The sequence below is a fragment of the Falco naumanni genome, chromosome 11 (genome assembly GCF_017639655.2).
Source record: "Falco naumanni isolate bFalNau1 chromosome 11, bFalNau1.pat, whole genome shotgun sequence".
Taxonomy (NCBI): Eukaryota; Metazoa; Chordata; class Aves; order Falconiformes; family Falconidae; genus Falco; species Falco naumanni.
Genome location: NC_054064.1, coordinates 24,802,350 through 24,826,906, shown reverse-complemented (window position 1 = coordinate 24,826,906; position 24,557 = coordinate 24,802,350). Strand labels below are relative to the sequence as shown.

The 24,557-nt window shown below is 45.7% G+C and overlaps 1 protein-coding gene across 10 annotated transcripts in view; it reads right to left on the bottom strand.

The window, feature by feature from the left end:
• Positions 1-3,888: 3,888 nt before the first annotated feature.
• Positions 3,889-24,557, bottom strand: part of MAST2 (microtubule associated serine/threonine kinase 2) — a 194,491-nt gene continuing 173,822 nt past the window's right edge. For 9 of the 10 annotated variants that reach the window (XM_040610484.1, XM_040610485.1, XM_040610486.1 and 6 more), the window contains 9 exons: positions 22,803-22,912; positions 20,189-20,343; positions 18,807-19,111; positions 15,907-16,122; positions 13,884-14,110; positions 12,236-12,358; positions 11,080-11,216; positions 10,663-10,850; positions 3,889-10,002 (listed from right to left, as the gene is read on the bottom strand). In XM_040610484.1, coding sequence (XP_040466418.1) covers positions 7,928-10,002; positions 10,663-10,850; positions 11,080-11,216; positions 12,236-12,358; positions 13,884-14,110; positions 15,907-16,122; positions 18,807-19,111; positions 20,189-20,343; positions 22,803-22,912 — 3,536 coding nt within the window. In that variant the 3' untranslated portion in view covers positions 3,889-7,927. The remainder of the gene's footprint in view (positions 10,003-10,662; positions 10,851-11,079; positions 11,217-12,235; positions 12,359-13,883; positions 14,111-15,906; positions 16,123-18,806; positions 19,112-20,188; positions 20,344-22,802; positions 22,913-24,557) is intronic. The other variant, XM_040610488.1, reaches the window with a different exon arrangement.

Sequence of the window (24,557 nt, the reverse complement as noted above, 5' to 3'; positions counted from 1 at the left end):
GGAGCATCCCTGCCCAGTCCTTGCCCTGGATCCATCCACAAGCCTTTGCCACCACCCTGACCCCATATCCAGGGTTCAAAATGGTCCTTTTTGGCGTCATCCCACACAAAGCGCTGCTGTGTCCAGGACAGAGGCAGCCCCCCTGTCCTCGGAGGCCAGTCCCTCCGCAGTGGCACTGGCCTGGCAGCAATGCCACCAGTCCCCGTCCCTTCCCTCATTCCCCCACTGTCCCTCAGCACAGCCGGAGCATGTCCCTGGCACACAGCTGAGCACCCTGTCCCTGTGGGCTGTCATCAGGCGTGGAGCTGGACTTCCCTGGGTTTTAAATACATTGAAAAGAGTCAAGAAACAGCAGCTGGGACAGAGCCCAACAGCCCCCCAACCCTTCTGCCCTCCTGGGCCAGAACAGCCAGTCAGTCCCATTGGTTTCCCCTTTTGCAAGCACTCTGGGATTTGATAGTTTGGGGTTTTTTCTCCCTTTCCAGTGTGACTTTTTGATCAGATTGCTGCTAAGCTTACCCTCCGTCCCCTGGCTGCCACGCTTCCTTGCTGGAGCCGAGGGCGGGGAAGGGGAGTAAATCAAAATAACAGGATAATTAACAACCCGGGGAGTTGAAATCCAGCTGAAAGCCAAGCTGCTCGGGCTGGCCTGGGAGGAGGCTTCCCAGCAGCCAGGAGGTTTTACAGGACGGTGTTTTTGGGGCAGGGCTGCTGCTGCCTGCAGCAGGTCTCACTGAGCCAAGGCAGGATTTCCCCTGGTCCCCTCTGGACTCCTGGCTTTGCTGTGTTTACTCCTATTTCCCCTGTGAGAGCAGAAAATGCAGCAGGTTCTCCCCAGCTGTGTGCGCTGCTCAGGCCCAGCTGTAAGCACCGGGCAGGATCCAGCACTAACCCGGGTTAAGGAGGTGATGGCGAGTGAGCACTGGGCGCTGCCCTTCCCCTCCGAGGGCTGCTGTGCCGCCTGATGCAGACAGTCCTCCCAGCACAGTTCCCCCCTGGGTGAAGCTGGGGGGTGTTGGGGGGTGTCCGTTGTGGGGCAGCACCCCAAAACGCAGCTGCAAGCCCTGCCATGAGCCGAGCTCAAGGACTACTAGGTCTCCAGGGCTCCAAACCCTGGTGCTGCGGTGGAATTCCTGGTCACACCACGGAGCTGAGCAGGGTCTGGGGTGGCCAACTTCCTCCTTAGGTGGCCCATCAGGTAAAGCCTCTCCCAGAGCAGTGAAGCTGGGCAGGTTGGACTATCGCTCAATACATTTCAGCTGGGGAAAAACCCCTCAATTTTTTTATTTATTTAAATCCCTTGACTCCAGGAGCAGGTGCCTGCACCCTTGAGCCTGAGGAGGGTGGCCGGGGCTGTGCAGAGCCCTGGGCTCCCGCGCCTTGGCTGCAGCTTGCCCCGGGTTCCCTGCTGCCCATCAGAATTAGCCAGCCTGTTTGAGCAGGTTTACGATAATCATCAAATAACTCATTCATTGACAGCATGTCAGGTTGAGAAGGCTGACTGAGCCCTCGTTTACTGATTGTTAATTAGCTTAACATTCCTAATCCCTCATTAGTGACTATGAAGTAAGCTTTGAAATATGAGGTCAGCCCTAATCAGCGTTTAAAATATAAAGCCCACTGGCACGTGATGGAGGTGGGAAGAGGGGGGGTGGGGGTGGCTCTGGGCCAGCCCTGAGGGCTTCCATGGTCGGGGGTGGGGGGGAAGGAGGCTGCACAGGGCAGAGCCAGACATGAAGGGTTAAGCCCTGTGGGACCACAGACAGCTGCATGTCACCCTAAATCTCAGCCCTCCGCACTCAGTGCGTGTCCCCGGCTTCATGCTGGGTGCAGGTGGTGACATTTGGGGTGCCAGCACGTGAGATGCCCTGGGTCTCCCTTGAATCCCATTCCTTGCTGTGCCTGGCTGGATGTCACCCCTGGGGCTCACGGCATCCCTCTGCCACGCTGAAACATCTTGCTTTGCCTCTTGCAACCAGGTTTTCCCAGCTGGAAAGCCCCAGATGGGCCAACCTGCAGCCAGGGACCCTCATGTCCCCAAGGACTGGCAGCAGGAGGGATGGAGGGGCAATCAGCCATGGTAAGTACCCCTAGCAATTAGCACCACGTCCCTGCTCCAGCCAGGCAATGGGTTTTAATGGGTTTTAGGTGGGTTTCAACTCTGGTGAGCTGAATGTGTCCAAGCGGGGACATCCAGGGTGACACATGTGACACCCCTGGGACAAACTCCAGGCAAAAGTGCCTGCAGGCACGGCTGACCTGGACCTGCACCTGCTGTGTGGAAGGGCCCGTGAGCCACCAGCTGCTGGGGGTGCTGCCACAAGCCGGCCCCGTGCTCCCACCGCTGTCCCCCCCAAGCTCCCCCCAGCCCGGCAGGGTTTTGGCAGGGGCTCAGCGGAGGTGCCAATCCCCTGCACAAGCCACCAAACCACTTTCTGCTCCTGGTTCTTGTTGTGCCACTTCTTGGGGGGCAGCTGGGCAACACCCCCCGGCTTGGACCCTCTGACCCTGGGGGAAGGAGGCAGATCTCGGTGCCAGCATCAGTGAGCAGGCACTGGTGTGCCGAGCCCACGCACATGCCATCGTTCAGGAGGAAAATGGCCCTTATTTGTGGTGTGGCTCTCTGGGAGAATAAGCTGCTGTGGACTAAGAGCAATTTATTTCCGACTGGGGGAACCTCTACAGGACGGCTGCAGACTTTAAACTTAACCCTGATGAAACTCTAGTGAATAAGTCTTCAAAAAGGAGAATAACTGGATGTTCCCATGAAGATGTAATTTGAAAAGCCCTTGTTGCCACATCGCTGCTGGTCCCCAAGGAGCAGGACTAAAGTGACGCTCCTGCCCGAGCCCCAGCCCCCCCCGTGTTGATGGAGCGTGATGCTCCGGACTCGGGGGCACAGCCAGCCCTCGCTCTGCACCAGCTCCCCACACAGGGCCAGCAGCAGCCGCCGGAGCTGCCAGCCCTGCTGTGCCTTTGGCCATTTTGTTCAGCACTGCAGTGTAATGGCATCCTGCTGCTGCACACCGCGCTGCCTCCCGCGTGGGCAGCCGTGTCACTGCTATGAACCCACGTCAGCAATGACGACCAGCGGCGCGGCGAGAGGCTGCCGGCGGAGGCACTGCAAATCTCCCGTGGACGGAGCTGTGCTTCACCCCCGATTTCTGCTCAGCAGCTTCTCTGGAGCACAGACACGGGATATTTTGAGCATCTTTGGCAGCAGCGAAGGATACGGAGTCCAATTCCCCCCAGACACCAGCATCTCCCCGGCTCTTTTATTTCCAAAGACAGGAATAAGCCTTTGAAGGCTTTTCCATGTGGAGAGTGCCGACCTGCACATTTTAAAAGCAAAGGGCTGTTTCTGGAAAGGTTTTGGGTGGTGTATTATCAAGACAGACTAAATAACTGTGTGCACAAGGGGGCTACGTGGCTCCTGCTGCCTCAAGCCTTCAGCCGTTACTGTGCACGCAGTCATACAGCCATCGGCTGCTGTGGTCAGTCACGGTCAGTCGCATCCTCTCCTTGCCTTGCTGAGCTAACTGTCATGACTTAGATGTCTTTGCCCCTTTAGCAAGGGCTGACCGTTAGGACCCTGCACTAGGGTCACACTTACGGGACTCTTGGTGGTGGATGGTAAATTCTGGGCTTGAGGTTTAGGGTGGAAAGCTTTGGCTTATCCGATACAGCTGGCCTGCGGAGAAGAAAACCCCAAAGAGCTTGGCAGATCCCCTCTGATACACAGACACTGCAGGCGACTTTCTGCTCCATCAAGCAGCCAGTTGAGCTGGTGGGTCGAAGGCACAGCCACCCCCAGCAATGCGCGACAAGGAGAGACCGAAGAAGAGACACACACAAGTTTGAATTTATGTAAAAACAAAAAAAAAAACCAAAAAAAAAAAGTTATTTATTTTGGAGGAGGATTTGAACATCGACATGCAGGTACAACATGAATAAAAATTATTGCACCGCTATTATGTGGCAATTGTTCAAGTTTCTAAAAACACAGAAATTCCACACTTTCTCTTATCTAGCTAAGTGCTGAGTGACACAGCTTGGCGGAGCTCTCACAGCCACCCGGATAAGGTAATCGAACACAACGTAAACACACACTTCTGTCAAATCTTCTACTAGAAGTACAGAATTATCCTTCACATCCAGTAAGAGAAAACCAGAGATAGACTTTATCCTCCCCTCTTCAGAAGAAGAAGAAAAAAAATAATAATTAAAATACTCCAAATCACACCTTAATGCAAGTGTGGCAACCAAAACCACTGGTCACCCCTACCCCTCCCCCCAGCAAGCGCTCTTTAGTATATTAGCAGCCAAAGGCCTCTGACATTCGGACCCAGGAGTGGCCGTTACAATGCTAAAGTCTAATATTTACAATAAATATCCATTTCTCTTAGTTTGCAACAGTAAGAGACAAAGGGAAAAATAACACTGAAATGAGGCACAAGGCAAGGATGCGGCGGCTGGATGCAGGAGCAGAGAGGAGGTGCAGAGTCTGGAACCAGCTTTGATGCCGTCATCCCAACACGGATGGGGAGCAGGAGACACATCCAGCTGACAGAAGGAAACGGGGAAAGGAAGCAGGGAAGCGGTGTACTCGGATGGTTACACGCACGGCTCATTCACCAAACACACACCACAGGCACGCAACTTCGACCTCCTGCCTGGCTGCCTCTGGGTTACCTACGGAGGCCAAGTTCTCAGCTTGCTGAACGGTTCACTTGGGTACCACAGGTCTGATCCTGCGCTGGGGCACACACTCAACTCTTCACACACAGTTTTTCCAGCATCTCGTTCCTCCCCAACACATTTTGCAAGCTTATTTGAGAAGGTATTTCAGCAATTCTTAGCAGAGCAAGGAATAAGTCTTGGTGGATCTACTTGGTTTATCAAAATCTTATAGAAAAAGTCCTTTTGCCCAAACTTTTTGCTAAGGTGCATCATATAAATTTGACAGAGGTGGAACCGGGATGATGGGGCACCTGGCGCACAGACGGAAACTGCAGGACTGACGAGGAGCAGGGGCTACAGGGCTTCACTAGGATGCTTTCCTGGTAACGCTTCCAAAAACCCAGGGTTTTTCAAATTGCACTGATTGCTTTCTGCACTGTAGCTACAAAAGAGGCAACAAAACACATACCTCACCTCTTCTCTGCCCAGCTCAGGCAAAAGCATCAAAAGCTGTGACATTCGCATGGTTTTTCACTCCTCTTGTTATGCGTAAGAAAGGATAACACTGCGATTCAGCCCTGGAACCACCAGCTGCAAAGGGAGGGAGTCAGCAGCTAATACAGTTGTTATCCTCAGAGGGTCCCATCCCAGGTCCCAGCCCGTGTGGGACGAGCCAGGCTTCCCAACCCTCTCCCCTAAGAGCAGCCGTTGGTTTTCCTCTTACATTTTTTAAACACAGAGCCCTGTGGATGCCCCAGGAGCACATTCACAGAGGGAGAAAAAAACCAGGGACCAGCCACCCAGGGACCAGCCAGGTCAGACCACGTCCTCATGCAACTCTGGGCTCACTACTTAATTTACACAGAGACTTCCATCTTGCCAAGGTTAGGTGCTCTCAGGAGATAAGCTTAAAGCTTGTCTTTGTAATTACCACACTCAGGATGCTGAATCAATTTTTCGCTATTCCTGCCCATTTAATCATACACTGTACTGCAAATCGGACCTTGTTTCTCCGCGAGTTTTTAGCGGATCAACCCATCAGGGAGAAGTGTATCAGATAAGTACCAGAACCTGTCACGTCTGTTCCTTACTTGCTATTGCTCCAAATCAGCACTGAATGATGCTCATCAACACGAGTGCTTTGAGAGGCTGGAGATAGCCAGGTCTCTAAGAAGGCAGTGGAAATACTGCGGTTTATAATTGCAAACCAAGTGTATACGAGTAGCCTATGAATTCCACGAAAAAGAGCAAAGAGACAGCACAGCAGGCTCTGCTCTCAATACCGTCACAGCAAGATTTATTAACGTGTTATCTGGGAGCATTGAGGCTTTGGTTAATGTATTAACAACACCGTACATGTTCACACAGACACACGGAGTAAACACTCATTTAAACATGTTAAAAAAAGCTCAAACCAAACCAAAACTTGGTCCAGAAATGAAATCCAAGCAGCCAAAATCAAGTATATAATGGGGGGGTGGGGGGAGGAACAACAGTTATACAGAAAGAAGCAGGGTGAGATTCCAGAATTTTTGCGACTTGTGGATTGAGCTGAAATCAAGTTGAAAGAGATGGAGAAAATACATTCCTATATAAAAGATATTTGCATTTAGGGAAGGAAATCAGAACTTCAAGTTCAGAAAAAGCCAAGACAATGAAGAAGGCGACGGCGTAATGAAATCAGACCAACAGAGGCAGGGTTTAGCTTGAAATACTGTTGCACAGTCATTCTGCTTCTAACAGAGTAAGCCAGTGAGCAGGGTACTAGACCTGCGGGTGATCCGCAGGGAGATACACTCAGACAAGACCAGAATAAAAGCTGAGCACAATCTGGGACAAATGACGGGAGTGTTCATTGAGAGGAACCTTTAATTGGATGAAGAAACGCCTTACAGTGCTATAGGTATCACCACTTGACACATTTATTGGTGTATTATTATTGATCTAATCCTCAGCAAAGAGCACTGTTATTCAGAGTCGGTCACACTTAAAGCAAAGCAATGTCTAAACCTAAGAGCAAAGAGTAATTTTTTAATGGAAAGTGAGCTCAGCAGTGGAAATGATCTAGCTATCAAAGCTGAAATCTTAAAATATCACATGTGTTTTGAAGTCTGCTTGCAGCTTGTCCACAGAACTCGAGGAGTCTGAACTCTTCATAGGATTTTTTTGTTTTTAAAACGGGCAGATTGAGAAAACTCAGCAAGTTTCCCAAGCCCCAATTCAGAAATGTTAAGGAACACCTTAAAATCCCTACCTATTTAGACTCACCAAGAGAAGGAAAAGTCTCCAAAGGTCATTTATCATTGAGATAGCATTGCCCGAGACATACCGGAGAACACACGACTACAAATTTCTCTACTTTAAAACCACCCTACAAGGCACCCCTTTCCCGGGGTCAGTTATTCTGAGGCAGGGCAAGTTATGAACTGAAGCCAGAGAAAAGAAGATAAAACATCACTGAAAGTTTTAAAAAACAGAGGGAAAAGTTGCCATGTGTCCCATAAAGGATAAGTAAAAACAATCCCCCAAAGAACAGCTTACGGATTGGAGAGTTCTCTTTCTGATAATTCCATTGAAAAAAAACTTTTACTCAGGTTAAAGAGAAGACGGGGATCTCCCTGTGCAAGCCTTCCAGCCAAGCCCCTTGCCTCTGTATCCTCTACGGACACGTGCAGGACTGTGAATGCACATGGTGACAAAGAGGTCTTACTTGCACCAAAGAGGGTTTGTAGTTCCTGAATAACTTGGACAGGACAGGCGAGTAGTTTCTTCTCCTTGCCAAAGGACATCAGATGGTAACGTCAAAGAAAAAAAAAACACCTTGAAATCTGTGAGTTTCAATGGCATTTCAGAAAGAAGGTTGAAAAGCAGAAATTTAAAAGTAAGCTGCCTTTTTTGTACTCAGGATTTTTGGGATCTCAAACAAATGCAGGATTAGAGGGAAGAGCAAAACAGGCCCTAAACTCAGGCAACATAAAAGGTCTGGAAGGGAAAAAAAAAACATCAACAGTTTCTTAAGCCCTGCTTTAAAGATACCCTGTTCTAAAGAGACCTCAAACGGCAAGCATTACTGTGTACAAAAATAGAATAGCAAGGATGAAAAAACACAAAAAACAGTATGAAAAAAACCCTCCCAAAAATAGATGTACACAAGTTCTATTTTATATTAGTGTATATTACAAAATTCAAACATGCAGTCTCTATTTTGAACGTAGAATGCTCCAGTCCACGTGTACCAGGGATGCTGCTATGTTTTCTTTACAGCACCATCATGTGACAGGGGAAAGTCTTGTATTTTTAACTGATTTCCAACCTCTTTGCTTTTTGCTTGCGAGAGAGTCCCTTCTTTACAGGGCCTTGTGCTGCCATCTGGCAGAGGAGAGGCTCTCAGAGCTGCTTGTCCAAGAGCATGAGACAGCTCTTTGGATGGAGTGATTTGGCAGCTACCTCCCAGCACTTCTGATGCTTTCGCGCTGCAAAAAGTTGCCTCCGTTTTCGCCACCGCGGGACACGTTGCCTCCCAGGGCTTTGCTGAGTTTGACGACTCCGCGCAGGACCCGCTTCTTGTGGTCAGGTCTGTGCTAGATAGTTTGGCTTTCTCTTGACACACTCCTACCTGTGAAGGTTCCTGCCTTTTTTGTTTCGAATCTCTCTCTTCTTTACAGGAGGTACCCAAATGGGAGAAATCCTTTCTCTTTTCCACCTCTCCAGAACCAGACATACTGAGCTTCAAAGGGCCTAACACACTCTGAGCTAGTGGCACTAACTGGGACACGGAGAGGGCTCTTTCAATCGCACTGGGGACGAGGAGCGTGGAGGATACAGGACCTGCTGGGCTCACCTTGCTGGTGGCTGAAGCACTCTCTGCCTGGGACGAGCTGGGCTGCTTTTCAGGACTAGGACTTTTTTGGGACATTTTGCTTGCGCTTCCCGGGGACAGAAATAAGGTGCTGTGCTGTTCTGCAGGCTGAAGCGTCTCCTTGTGATCCTTCTTGCCGAGATCCACGGGGCTTACCGAGAGAGGAGTGCTCACACTTGCCGTGCACCACGAAGAAAGTGCCAGCAGAGGTTTGGAATCCTGTTTTTTCTGACCGCTTTCTGTTAGCAGAGCATTTTTCAGGTCAAGCTTACCACACGAGGCCCCCGAAGAGTCACCTTCTTCAAGTTCCAGGAGTTTGATAGATGGGCACTGTATATGTTCTGTGTGATCTACCGGTTTTTGAGTACTTGCAGTTCTCCCGAGATCTTTGATTGCTTCAGAAGACTTGTCTTTTGGACCAAAACACTCAAAAGTTTTGTTTTCTGGCAATTTATGTTCTTTTGCACTTGTTTCTGAGCTTAGGAATGGCTTTTCTGAATCAGCTAATTTTTCTGGAGAGGTTCTTGGGAGGACCTCTAATGGGGGAGGGTGCACACCAATTTGCCGTGCCTCTGAAACAGGCTTGGCTTGTTGATTATTTCCCTTCTGCAAATCCTCTGTACCTTTCGGATCTTCAGGTAGAAAGGCATCATCTTCAATACTGTCCTTGCTTTCCAATTTAGATGAAAACTTTGTATCCTCATTAAAAGAATCTGAGCCTTGGTCTCCACTGTCAGGCGGCTTGTCCAGTCTTCTCCCATCCTGACTATCTTCTGAACCATCATCTGTTTCATCTTCAGAAGAATCTACTTCTCTGATGGCCTCTTGCTTTTGCAGAGACTCCCTCCTCTCCACCCTGTCCTGTCGAATAGCACCCAGCTTCCGTGAACCCGGCTTCTGTAACATCCCTTTTTCTGCTAGCCCCAGTTTGCCACTTGTTGTTTCATTCACGGATTCTTGTAAGCTCTGGAGACTGGGATCCCTCTGTAGCATCTCCTTCTTAAATTCAGAGTGAGAGATATCCAAGCTATGCTTACGTGAGGAAGCCAGCTTTTTCTCGGAAGAGGACAACGAGGCAGCCAGTTTCTCGGCTGACTGCACTCTCTTCAGCAAAGGAGACCTCGGGGGCTCAGCGCTTTTGGGGCGAGAAATTTGTCTCACCAGTGGTGGAGAGGAGTGTAGTTTTACTGGAAAAGATTGAATAATACTGGAGCTGCCAACTGAGTGTCCAGGTAAAGGAGATGGGGAGCGCTGAGGTGATGTGGACTGTGGGGTGGGTGACGGAGTGTGAGCTAGTGGTGACAGAGGAATGTTTCCCGCAGATTTACGCCTTGGAGATCTGTACTGCCTTTGAAGCTTTGGTGCTAGTCCATGCAGAGAGCTGGGTCGGATGTGTCCAGAGCTGGCCGGAGAATTGGGAACACTGGAACTAGGAGAGCTGCTCTGGGAAGAATTGCCACCAACTTAAAAGAGGGGAAAAAAACAAACAACCCCCAAAGAAGATTAATATCTATTTGGCCATTAAAACAAATTATTAAAAATAAGACATGCAAAGTCATGACAAAATGCCATGTTACCACAAAGCACTGCAATAATACTGTAAGGTAATACTGCATGGCTTCTGATGGAAAATGCACATCATTTTCACACAACACCAGAATATAGGAAGAAACACTCTGCTATCAGAATTTTTTTTTCGGGAAAAAAAAAAAAATCCAAGCAGATAAACCATGTGTTTCATTGCTATTCTCAAGATGCAAATCTCTTTATCCCATCAACTGATACAATTTTCAAATATGACTTCGCCACACAGTTCAGAGAAAAGGAATCAAAACAAATATAGAAAATGTGTCAAACTGCTACAAAAACACTGCAACTTACAATACACATTTGCATAAACGTGAAAAGATGTATGGATTTTCATTTTAAAATAAGTCAATGAATGAGAATACATCCATCCTTAAGGTAATCAACATCACAGTTGTCACTTTACAAACAGACCTACTACCTGCTGCTGTGAATTTAACTCAAAAATTAATCAATGAGCAAAAATCTTCTCCGGGTTTTTTTTCAGTTTGCGTGGATTTTTGGTGGGTTTTGTTTTGTTTTGTTTCTTTTTTTACCTGAGTGTACAGACTCGGGAGTGGATCTGTAACTCTGTGTTGGTGACCGAGGAGACAGGTTGTGAGTTGGAGAGCCAGGCACGCTTTCTCCAGAAGACAGAGAGCGGTTTAGTGAAGACAAACTCCGGCTGGTGTGAAGTAGTGATGCTTGTTTAGTGATCTTCCTCAACAAAGAACTCTTCTTCTTACTGTGGAAAAGCATTCAAAAGTTGTTTACAGGCCAAAACGATTTCTTTACCTTTATCGGAATATTTCAGTCAATTATATGGCACAGTTAAAGAGAAAAAGAAAACAAACAAAAAAAAGAACTAAAGGACATACCTGCCGATATACATTACCTACAAATTAATTTGACAAGATCTCTCTTACATTATCTTGGTTACTATTTAATTTTCACAGAGAAACATCAAAACAAACCTTTCCTGACCATCCTTAGTTTTACTCTTCTTGTTCCTCCGAGCCATCTTGGATTTGTAGCTGGCTTTTCGAGCTGGACCAACTTTGATGGATGTGTTCTCAAACGGCGTCGTGGAAATGGACACTTTATTTCCACTCTGTCAGAAACGAGACACAGAGACATCACTTAGAACATGGCTATTGGAAGCAGATCCGCAGGCTAAGCAGGTAGGCTGCGAGTTTATTGCTGCCTGCCATTTCGCAATCCTTTGTCAAACTCCATTTCTGCCTTTGCATTTCCACCTATCACTTATTAAGGAATTGCTGAGAGAGAGCCCTCTTAGTCAGGTTTTCACAAATGATTAGCTCAGACCCCAGCTGGTAGGTAAAGCTTCCCAGAGCAGACAGAACACGGTATCTGACCTCTCCCATTGACAGCCCAACTGCCTCTATTTAATACTTATAAAACTTGGAAACTGGAACAAAGTGATATTCTGTCACCAATCCTATTCCCAGTGCTCTGACTGATGGCAGATGTGAGTGTATCAGGCATCTACCTGCAAAACAGAGCATGGCTTGCTTCGCTCACCTTAAAAAAAAAATAAAAATCCTGATTGCTCCTCTGTTTGCAGTCCTAAAGACCTCTGTTCTCTTGGAACAGTCCGAAACTTAGGGTTTTATTCCCGTAAATGGATTCAGCTCAGAGGAGGTATCAAAACGCAAGTCATTTAACTGGATAATTTTAAGACCAACCATTACAAAGCTGCTTTTAAATACCACTAGGAATAATCCTTGAGAAAGCAGTATTAAGAGCTAATAACATTAGCACAGCCTAAAGGCAAAAAATAAAAGTAATTTGGAAATTTTTTAAGATATTTGTTTCTTAAAGTGATGTTTGAGGAAAGGTATATTTAAATCTTACTAACCTTTGTCTCTCCTGCTGATAAAAATGTATCTGATGGGTCCTTATTTCTCACACAACATACGTGAACTAATCTTAAATTAAATGCAGAAATGTTGGAGATTTAGGGATCAAGCTGCAGCAACGAGTTTTTGCAAAACAAGGGCCAGGTGCCATGTACATATTTGTATTTCAGACAATGCCAATTAAGATACCTACAGCATTTTAAACAAGTTGGCTCATATTTTCCAAAATGTAGCAGTGCCGAGTCCATACCTTCAGAATCAGCTCCACCACTTCTGTGTGCACCAGTCCATGGACCGGCTCCCCGTTGACATGGGTTATCAGATCCCCTTCACGCAGACCTGCTTCGTTTGCTGGACCACCTTCCTCCACGTGCTGGCAACAAGAAGGGGATGACTGATTTGAGAAGAGGAATGTACAGGATTGCTGGCCAGATCAGACTCTAAAGCCCATCCACCTCATCTCTTGCTGCAGCTAGCACCAGCTGCTTCAAAGAAGGGTGAAAGAAACCACTGACTGGCACAGCCAAGCATAAAAAATCTGCACTCTTCACTCCTCCCCCAGCATCCTGCCAGTCTTCTCCCGATCCAAGGCAGCCAGCCAGGATGGTTAAGCTGATCAAGAGACCAGCTCCTCCCAAAGCACAAGGCTTACCAGACTTCCAAAAATTTTCAGCACTTGGGAATGTTAACTAGATACTCTTGATTTCCAGACAAGCATTCAATCTTTTCCAATTTCTTTGCCATCCCAAATCCAGCATCCTTCCATGTACACGCTGGAACCCAAGGCAGCCAACAGACTTTTAAGTAAGACTCTGTGCCTTGTGTTTACGGGGGGCCTGTATTACACCGAATCCTGAACAGTTTCTTGTTCCACTTCGCACGCGTTACTGACCTATCCAACATCAGATCTTTCCCCTCGCGTACGCAGTGCCTTCCCCCTCACCATTCGGAAAGGTAAGCCTCCTCTGCAGCGAGGAGACAGATACACTCGAGAATTCTGCAGCTCTCCCTCTAGCCAGAAAAGACTACAAATCAGTATCTTGGTAAACTCAGCATTTTTCAAGGAAAACAGAGAGGAGCAAGGGAAAATTGCAGCTTCAGATTATTTTTCTAGGTGAGAAGACGTGTTAAATAACGACCAAAGCATACAAAGTCCAAATTGTCTAATGAACACGGAGATAACACGGAAAAGAATTAACCACCATTTTCCCTAACTACACAACTCAGACAACACTGCTTCAGGGAACTGATCATTTCTAGAAGTCAGATACGTTAACAAAAAAGGAACACAGAGATAAAGTACCAGAAGCAATGGGAAGGAAGAGATACAGACACAGAAACCAGACCTTCGAGCACAGCAGACAACTAAGCCAAGAGCTAAATCCCTAGGCAATCAGCACAGCAGCAGTGATGCTTTAAGGCTTGTAATCAATTCCAAGCGACTGCTTGGAAAACCCCAGCAGGCTGAACTGATCAGAAGCAGGCTACAATCGCTAGCACGGGTCTGAATAAATTAGCTACGACTGGCCCTCATGCAACAACCCCAATAAAGAGAAAGAGGGTATGTACACAGAAACATGCTTTAAAGTATGTGCTGCAGGTGAAAGAAGGTGGATTCATGTAACCAGGGAAGAAAGAAGGAAAGAAAGGTCGCTGTGGTTCTGTGATGGGCTTGAAAACCGCTACAGGTAAAACCCAAAATGCTGTTACCTATCTATCTATTTATTTATTTATTTTCTTTTAAAGGGTTTCCCCCACCCCAAAAAGATATTTTTGGGTCCTAATAAGGAGAGAGAACACAGGGTGGCAAAATACAATTTATAAAGCCAAATCCCACCTCCCCAGCTAAATGCACTTCTGGCCCCAAGGGTACTCCTTTTAGAAAAACAGAGACATACCCAGACCATGTGATGCACAGTGTAGATATCACTGTCACCCATATAGACGCGAATGGCACGGAGAGTGAAACCGTATTTCTTTCCAGCCCGATGGATGATGATTGGTGGTTTCAGGTTTGCAATAGCAGGAGAAAAGTCGCGGCTGGGTGAGGAGTCCCTCGAGGATGGGTTGGAGGATAGAGAATGAGGTGACATTGGACTGGCCAATGGAGAACACGTGTGGTGATCTACAGTGATGACACAAAGGTGGGCAAAAATTAGGAAACCAGGCCTCCAAAAGAGAGAAAATTATTGTTAGAGAACAGCTCGGAAACCATCTCTCTCAATGCTCTTTAAGCTGGTGGTCTTCACCAGAGCTGGGTCTGCCTGCAGCTTCAACTAATTCATGCTTCGAAATACAAAAATCAGCAGTTTCCAAACCGTACATTCGGATGTGTGTATTTAATACAGCAGCACTGCTTGCCTAGGATTATGGTTGGGTCACAGTGCTTAATACTTCTCTTTCAGGGATTTACAACCCATCATAAGCATTTGCTCTAGGCACAATCCTGGAACACCCCATTGCAAGGCTACAACATATTACTGTCCTCCAAAAGATCAGATAGTCTCTAGATCTTGGTGCAAGTTACACGTTGGTGCTGAGATAAATCAAAATCAGTTAGTATTAACACAAAGAAATCAGCAGGCAATCGGACAACAACTACATCTAGGTAGTTTCGGTAGTGTTTTAAATTCCCAGGGGCAGAAATATTTAACCCTAAAAAATTAGCTACTGCAGGGACTTTGCTACTGAAAAACAACATCACAAGTGTATTTTAGAGCATGTTTCCCAAATGAACAGCTGAGGGCCAGGCTGTCGACTAAACTATATGACTCTGCTTGCTAGTAAAACAACGTCCACTTTTAAAAATACAAAGCAAACACAGAACTCTCATTTTAAAGTGAAGATGGTCAACATCAGTAAAACGAACCCAAAGAGCACGAATATTAAATGCAGCTGTAAAAGGTAATCTCTAATCCATTAAGAAACACCTGCTGAATCACCCAGCACATATTTACCTGGCAGATGAGAGCTCTGGCGGAATCTTTGCTGGGTGATTAAATACACATTTTAGATTTTCACGAGGGAGTTTGTAGTTTGAAAAGCAACCAATGCGCAAACCACAAGAAACGTAACGTGCATCACCACAACGGTGCCAAGAAGCAGTTGCATGGCTGCCTCCCGCTGCCCGGCTGAGAGGGGCAGGCTGGCATTGCTCTGGCTCTGCTGGGTTGGCATTCGTGGCCCAGCTGCAATTTCCTGCTCCCACCTAGGCAGGAACAGGTACAGCCCTGGAAATACAGCATGGTCTTCTCCTCTGGAAAGAGGGACGAAGTCCTTGCGGGGAGAGCCTCCTGCTGAACCGGTCTGCCATAGCTCAGCATGGTTGGGCTGTTCGCTAGAAGTTACCACCTGGCATTAGGAATTGTCAAGGTCTGGCTCCACTTGGAGACAGAGCCGGGCCAACAAGGTAAGCTATTCAACGTTGACTTGTTCTGCGAGTTACCTACGCTACGGAATTCTTGAGCACTCGGTCTCAACCAAGTTATCTGGAGTTACTGAAACTTCCCGGTGCATGAATGCACCGGACACGTTCAGTTCCCAAACAGCGCCGTAGTTAGCATGTCACCCGCCAAAAGTAGCACCTGGAGGGTTAAAATAGTTCCGTGTCTCTCTACCTCCTTGCTGCACCATTGTCTAGAGACCAGCCAGAAGCCAATTTAAAAACTTGGGAAAGAGTCAGGCCCAGCTGCCATTTGCAGAAGCTGCAGTCAGACCACACACACAACGCTCCCGTCTGTGGCAAAGCAGTATTCATTATCCTGCCGAGTAGTAAATATTAAACCGATTGTAAAAGTTAGATCTCTCCCCTCCTGCCAGTGACGGCGTTATTCCAGGAGAGCGAAGGGGGAGGATCTGTCTGCAGACTTTTTGTTTAGCGCTTGCAGATGCTGACAATGCCTCACCCAAGGCATTTCTTACCTGAGGGAATCAGGAGAGACAAGGCAGTAGCGGATGCTGATTTAATCACTTTATTGACAGGTCTTGAGGTACGTTTCTCCCCTGATTCCCCAGAGAGCAACCTGTGTCGTGCCCGCCGCACTGCCAAATCGCTGATGGCTTTTGGAGTGGTAAAGTCTGGGCCTTCATTGCTATTACTGCGAGCTCGTGGATCAGAGAAATCTGCAGTGCTCCCAGCTACAGTTTAAATTAAAACAGATTAGAACCACAGGGAATTCCTAACAGTCTATTCCCCTACAGGCAAAATACATTAAATCAAAGTCATGTTTACATGAAGTCCAAGAGTAAATTTTCCTAAGACGAAACCCCAGGGCTTGAATTTTTATTTACAGAAACGGTGTTATTCTGAATACAGAAAATTAGCGGCTTCTATTCTGTTGGAAAAGCTCGCTAATGAAATCATGCTGCTCAGGAGCAGTTACGCGAATCTGAAGGTTGCGGGTGCAGTTCTGCAGGCAAACCATTTCAATGGGATCGTTCACAGATGAAAACAGGTTTATGGCAAGCGTTCCATTTTTACAATCAGCAAGAACTGTCAATCTTTAAGTTAAAGCTGCCTGTAATAGAAGAGCCAGGTTCTACTGGAGTTGCACATAAACCCCCCACTTCAAGAGAATACTAAGGTACTAAAGTCAGGGCAAGTAAAAATGTGGATTGCAAAAATAATCTTAATTTGCCCCCTTCTGTGTACCATTGCAATTTAGTCTTGAATTACTTAACTTGCTATAATTATCTATAAAATGCAAAGTAATCTTGAAAATCAGACTGGGCACGTAACAATAGCAGATGCTGGGGGTGCTGTACTCAAGCTTGGTGCCTCAGTTCCCCATCTGATGCCTTAAAGGGGCACTGTGAAAATACATTAATTAGAATTTACAGGGTGCTTAGAAATGAAAGTGGTGAGCATCACAGCAAGTCCACAAGGGAAATTAATCATTCTGTCTTCAAAAGCAAATTTTAAGCAGTGTGCAATAAATAAAGCCTAAGGGCCACATTTTGAACAATGAGGACAGAACAAAACATTGATCATCGTTATTTAAGTGGGCACCACTGCTCTGCATACTAAGCAAAGCAGGAAGTACCAGGAAAATAAAAATTGAAAGCACCATTCCCATAGATCTCAGTACCAGATGCCTGTTCAACATTTAATAGCCACAGAGTTTCAAATAAGGCTCCCAGACAATGAGGAACCCAGAACTGGAGGCTGTGTGTGAAAAGGCTGTGATATACATTAGAAGAGCACTCTGAGACAGTGACAGGAATTAAATTCCTTTCTTGCAGTTCCCTGCCTGTGACTTAATTTTGCAGGCTGGGGACACTGAAGCAACGTAACCCTGAATCCCACATGCTAGGTTAAAGACTGCTCTACTGCACTAGGCTCGGGGGAGCAGGCTGCCCACGGAAGCTTCATTTTTGCCTATTTCAACCTGAAGATATTCAAATTTGCAACTAAAGTGTTCTTGCAATTTTTAGTGGTATGTTTCCAGGCTTTTAGTACGAAATGAAGAAACTAGGGTTCCACTGTGGCACCGATGTTATCCAAGTACATGGCAACATACTTCCTTCACCCCTGCACCTTCTCCTATGGGTTAATGGAGTACATGATGGCAGCACCAGGAGGATGAGCTGTAAAGGGGAACGGGACAATTTTGAAGGAATTTCACAGACTGAATTGCAGAAGACGAATAATGACATGTGGGAATCTTTGGCTTTACTCTAGCCTGGTGGCAAATTTCTTCTAAGGCATTTCCACCTTCTGCTATCAATCCACCACCACATCTGCCCAGTGCCCTTCGCCTTGTTCTTGTCCGGTCTTGCTGCCATTCTCATTCCTTGTTCAGTACCCCTTTCCTCTCCTTTCCATCCTCAATGCATCCACAATTGCTTTGCCTGCTTGTCCCAGTCTCTCCCAGCAACTTGTTTCTTATTTTCTTCCCCAGTTAGTCCTTGCTCTTCAACACTACAATCTAGTTCCTCCCCTACATAATGCCTTCCTTCTCAAATACTATCTTGCCAACCTTCAATTCAACTTCCCTGCTCTGTTCCATTGGTCCAAATTTCCTTTTTTTCCTCCTCACTACTTCCCACCAGTTCCCAGCTCTGACCTCCTCTGTTCTCAGAAACAGGGAGCTTCACCCTCTGCCTGCCCGGTGCCCTGAAAGGGGCAGGAGCTGGGCACACTGCAGCAGCCAGAGCCCAGCCCTGCACCACTGCAGCCCAGGGCACCATCACAGGGAATGTCCAGCTCAGCCCAGTGCTACAGAATGGCCCCAGTACAGTCAAAGCTTCTGAGAAGTCAAACACGGACTTCTAAGACCCATGCTACTAACTCAGGCTGCACTTTTTGAAGCTTGTAACTTGGCTAAATTTCAGGATATTTGGCTGAGACAGCAAGTAGCACGTCCCTGACACAAACCCCACTCCCCCAGCAAATTTCAAGTCTCTACTCCACATTTTTTTGATAAATAAAACCATAGGAAGCAGGTGTCTGTTAAGTGTGGCAGACACCCATATTCTCAGCTCCAACTCAGCAGTGATCTACTCTGACTAATGGTTAAAATAACGCTGCCTCTGGTAGGCACCCAGTGGTTTTAATAGGTATAGCTCATATGGGTCTCAAGCTTGAGAAGACCTTAATCAATTGGAAGTGACAGGACTGAAATATAAGATGTAATTTGGAAGAGATTAAACCACTGATGTTATTTCAAAGGCGAGCACATCCACAAAACTATACTAAAATAACCATTGAGCATGAGACATGCACATCACCTGACATCCAAATCCACAGTTTTACAGAGTTAACGTGTGCAAGCTAACATGGCTTTGTTGGAGACCACGACAGCATCACACCAAGCATGTACCTGTCAGCATTGAGGCGCTGGTGACAGCTGTGGAGGGGGTGGTGGGTCCAGCATCACCTTCCAGCTGCAGCTCCTGCTCCACAGGCTGTTCTGGAATGGGCACCGGCAGCCCCTCCCGCGACTGCACAGCAGATAAAAGCATCCCCTCAGACTGTGGCCTTTTCAGGACGGTTCCCTCATCCTCGGCAGAGATGGCAAAACGAGGCATATCGAGCAGCCCCGAGCAGCGTCGGCGGACTGTCAAAGGTGGGCTGGAGTCACTCTCCGTGTGTGAGGATTCGGACATAGACAAGCGCTTACGCAATCTAAGAGAAAAACCAAGACAGAGCCCCTCAATTAAGTTAGCGGGATAATTAACTTTAAAGGGTGAAAATAGCGCACAGACCCAACTCACACAGCTGAAGCCAACTTAAAGTGGTTAGGAGACCCAGCTACATCATTAGGACTTAAACCAGCAAAAGCTTGAGGCACCACCTGAGTTTTGATCTCCAATATATTCCATTGTTAAGCTTCTAAGAAAGGAAGGAATACAACCAAAGAAAAATACAGTACAATGAATATGATATTAAATACGATAAAAATCACGATTACAAAATGCAAATCATCCTCCATGTTCCTTTTGGAATTAGATAAATTTTTCTTTCAAAGTTGCTGTAAATTTGAAGCCAGGAAAGCCTGATGTGAGATGAAGTGCACATCAGTCAAGAGTGTAATCTATAAAATGTTTGACGTTTGTTGGTTTGGGGTTTTTTTTTTTTACTGAAATCATACAGACTAGATCACAACTACATTTTATGATCTTTTTAATGCCAAACATCAGTGTAAAAGCTTTAGAGGAGTTGCACAAAATGAGAGATATTCCTTTTTTAAGGAAAGTTTGGCAATTATTTCAGTTATGCTAGAAACATAGTGGGTATCCGAACTCCGAGTATTCATATACTTTGCTGACATCTTTCATTAGAACACAAGAATTTTTTTGTGTCCTGAACTTTAGAAACTTTGGATTTTCCTAATGGTTTCTCTAATTTGTGACAAATGGTAAAGCTCCAGCAACATCAGACTTGGGATTCACTGATGTTTAAGAAAAAACTTCTGTTGGTACCTCTCTCATGCAACTAGTGTTTCCACAAATGAAAGCTTTACTTAACATTAGAATCCCTTCAAATTAATTTGAAGTATTTGCTACAAATTTAGATGTTAGTACTTAACTTGATGTATCACTTCTACAAATCCATTTTCAACTATTTATTCCCAGCTTCACCTGTAGAAACGCACCATAGGAAGCACTCCTTGTCCTAACACAGGTCATAGAAAGTTTTAGCACAGGTTAGTCTTTCTTAGATGCTGTAAGAAACCAGAGGACTTAGTTCTACAGAACTTACATTTCAGGAGACCCAATCACCCAGCTGCGGTCTCGACTCTTCAAGCCGCCGAGGCTGTCCAGTCGGTCATCTTTTTCTTCACTCAGACTCCGTTTAGTTGGCGGTGGAGTCTTCCTCTCTTCGTGGATGGAAAGACGTTCCATGCTGCTGTACACCTGCATATAGCAAAAGATCCTTCTGTACAGAGGAAACAAACCTACATGGCTTTTTCTGATCAAGGGGCATAATCTCTTCTCTAAAGGGAAGATACATCCTGAAAGCATGAACAGCGTAGATGTGACATGCCCAAAGTGTGCCAGGGAGGAAAGGGAAAAAGGAGGCTTCGGAAACATTAAACACGCCTTTTACAACAGTACCTAACACCTCTCCTCTGAAAACAGCCCAGCACACCACAGAAACACTAAGACTTTTTGAAACTACTTTATTTTTGTTTTTAATGATTCTCAAATCTAAGAGGAGATATTGCTAAAGCAGGCTCCGTAAGTCTTGAAGGCTGGCATCTGGATTTTGAAATCTTACTACACAAATCCAATTCCATGATAGGCATCATGCTCATGACCCCATTTCATTATCATCAGTCTATCAGCATTGCCCCAAGCTTGTTTCAGAACAAAAAAGTCCTGCCCTCCTCAAGGAATCTACTATAATGCTGACAGCTTAATGAAAGTCCCTTTCTTGGTTTTACAGCCGTCTTTAAATAATTAAATGATTAAGCAAAAAAATCTATCCTTTTAAAACTACACTTGACTGTGGACCTAATTTACATAAGAAGAGATTAATGAAAATAATGTTATTAAAAATTCAGAGCATCAACAAGATAACTATTAATAAATCATATGGCTGAATTGTCAGACAAGAATTTCAAAATATAATGAGCCTTTTATGCCTCCCACATTACAAATGCTGTATAATTTTCCAGGTCTTAAAATAAATTCATTAAAAGTGAACTTTTTCTCTCTGTGGCAAAAACACTGAACCCTAAAGAAAAGCTTCAGTCTAACATAACAGATGAATAATACTCATGGTGAGAAAAGGCAGGAAAAAGAAACCCTTACGTACTCATGAGAACTTTTTCAAAACCCCAACTAATCCTCAGGTCCAATTTTAAACATACTTTTGGTGATGCAAATCAGGAGCAACTCTGTAACATTAATGGTAACTGTTACTTAAAGCACTGTAGTAGCCCAGCTGAGGACAAAGAACAACAAACTGGTGCTTCAAAACTGACTTCAGTTGTGGAAATATGAAGAAACTATCAGAAAAAAATGAAGCATCTTTCACAGGGCCTTAGTAGAATTCCTACTCTCATCTCATTAAGAGGAGGAAAACACAATTTGTAGAGCAGTCTGACCTCAAAACAGCACTTATTCTCCCTTCTGCCCCTCCCCAAACGTATTTTATTTTATCTAAGCTAACAGTGCAGTACTGCTACTTTGAAATGTCCAGAATTTCTAGGACTCTATGAATTCCACCTTGTTATTTCAGATCACCTGAGAAAGAATCGAACCCAGAAAGCACGGCTAGAGGGGACCTTCTCCGGGATTCCTGTCCGTTTCCCCCCTCAGAGCAGAACCAGCTCTCTTGTAACACCTGAGATGTTTCTCCAACCTCTTCTTAAAAGTTGCCAGAGATAGAAATTCTGCTAATTCCCCAGGCAGCCCACGCCTGCCAGCGCTTAATTACTTCTCAACATTGGAAACTTTTCCTTACCACCTACCCTGTACCTCCTTTGTGCTCATCATTTCTTACCAATTCTGGGTAGAACAGGAAGACCAATGTATTCCTTTCCTTCTGGCCGTTATGTATTTGGAAACACGTTAAGGTTTATGTTTTGTGGATCTCAGATCATTCTTGCTGCTTTCCTCTGGACTCTTTTACCGGTCCCTGTTTATTTTCAAGAACATTGCCCAGAACAGGACAAGAGTACCCCAGCTATGGCCCTCCTACTGCCAAGCAGATGGAAAGGATTTCTTCACTTGCCTTAAAGAAAATATTTTTGCTCTCCCACTACGGTAACTGCCTTTTTGCTTCAATGATTTGGCACATCTAACTCATGATGCACTATATGCCCAGATCCTTCTCTTTGAAATTGTCAACTGGCTTTTGCTCCTCAGGCTGTATTTGAGACAACGAACAACGGCGGAGGTGTAAACTTCACCTGTGCTCTTACTGCACGGGATCCCTTTGATTTTAGACCATTATTCCAAAAGGTCAGAATAAATTTTCATCCTAATAGCATCTTGTCACCTTCTGAAAGACCCTTTCAGAATGTTCAAAGCAAATACGCTTTGGACACTCCCTATGCCAGCATCCAAGTCATTGGTAAAAGCATCAAACTGTATCAGATGCAGGAGAGACTTCCACGGTGCTCTGCATACTAGTGAAACATTAAGAAATATAAAATTTCATTCTCCAATTTTTCTGTCACTCACCTTCTAACAGGCCACAAACTATCACAGAGTAAACATTGTACACAGCTTTTTCTTTCCTCAGTGAATACTAAACACCATGCAATTCCCACGTATCATCTGCATGATTAAAATCTACCCCATACAAAGCAATGAAACTGCGTCCTCTCTAGATTTTTTCTTTCAATAAGGTAGCATGCTCCTACCTTGCTGAACCTTGGCGAGCATGAGGAAAACTGCCGAATTTCCACGTGATCATCATCATTAGTGTCCTCCTCTTCTTCCGAATCCAGGTGTTGGTACCGTTCTGAACGGGCTGTGAACAAGATGTGGCACATTTCATCAGTTCAGGGGTACTGATAACTCTCACACCTCAAGCATTCCTACTTGTCTACTTACAAAGAACTTTGAGTTTTCATACACCGTGCAGGGTATTTTCCTTACCCTACAGCCAGTTTTGCTCATTTTGTACAATTAGCAGCGAAGAATACTTCCTTGCTACTGAATTTATCTTGTATCATCAGCTACATTAAATTTTAAAAGCAGCTGATACTCAGCAAGTGTCTAATCCTGCAGATCCTTCGTGGTAGGGGTATTTCTTCCCTACAGCAAAAAATCATATGGAAAAAAACACGGAAACAATTCACTATCCCAATTTCCAATAAACAGTTTTTTGATTGTACGAAGTCTGTCCTAAATACATACATACAAGTCTCCTTTAAAAAATAAAAATATTTACCCCCCTCAAATATTTCCTCTTCTCCCTCCTACTAGAAAAAGGATTAGATTTTATGAAAGAAAATGGGCAAGCAGCCAATATACAAAGCTATTTTTTAATGCAAAATTTAAACTGCCTCCAAAGAGATTTTGTGCTTTGAGATTTGCAGCACTGGATTTCTAAGCCAGCCACATTGGATTTTGTAGGGTGGGCGTTAATAAGTTTGGCTACAGACAGCTGATAGCTATACTGAGCCAAATTTGCTGCACTGTATCAGCCAGAAAGCTACTTCTATAAATTCTAAAATTTTCTGCATTAGGGTTTATAACAGTAACGCCAACTCTTATCAGTGTCTATGTGAGCTATTTCCTGACGTTGAGAATTCCAGCCTTTATAAAGGACTCACATCAAAGTTACCCTGATAACCTGCTGAGCATGCCTGGGCACTTGGGGAGTTTGCCATCACTCCTACTTGACAGATGCACTGATTTGCACCACTGAACACAATGTGATGCTTTTACCCACCAGAACCTGCTCACAGCTGCTGTCCTGCACCTCTCCCCATCACTAACCCAACTGAGTGACCGGAGCTCAATTTTCAACGTCCAGTAAGTCCAATGAGTGGTGGGAACACACCACACCTCAGTTTCTACATGTACATTGTACCAAGGAAACCTCAACACATGCAAAACACACCTCTGCCTGCTCCGCGCAGCTCGGCTGAAATTGCTCTCTGCAGCAAGTACACGGAGATTTCTCAGTCCCTCTCTCTCTCCACCCTACCTCTCCATCCAACCCCAAACCTAAAAGCCTCGCCCCCAGACTGGAAGGGCAATATCTAAGCAAGATTGCTGTGCTGCGTCGTGGCCGAGGGGCTGGAGGCAGGCTGCTCTCTGCCTCCCTTCCCCGTGAGCAAAGCATAGGAACCGAGCAAAAATGTGCTTCATACAGAGTCAGCAAGTCCCATGGCCCTAGGAGAAGAATGGAAGAGATTCCATTGAGGTAGGGCAGAAACTTCCATAGCTCGGGGAACTGAAATAGCCCAGTATCATTCCGTGCTGCAGCTGGAGGAAGAGAAAGACCCCACCTGACCAGCACAAGCCCTTTCTACCTGCTCAGCTCCCTAAGTCAAATGAGAAAAGCTAGGGAGCAGAGGCTCTGGGGACAGAGACCTCTCCATCCCTCACATGACACTCCTTCCTTTTCTCCCAAGAGCACTGATGCTGTCTGGTGCTTATCTGGA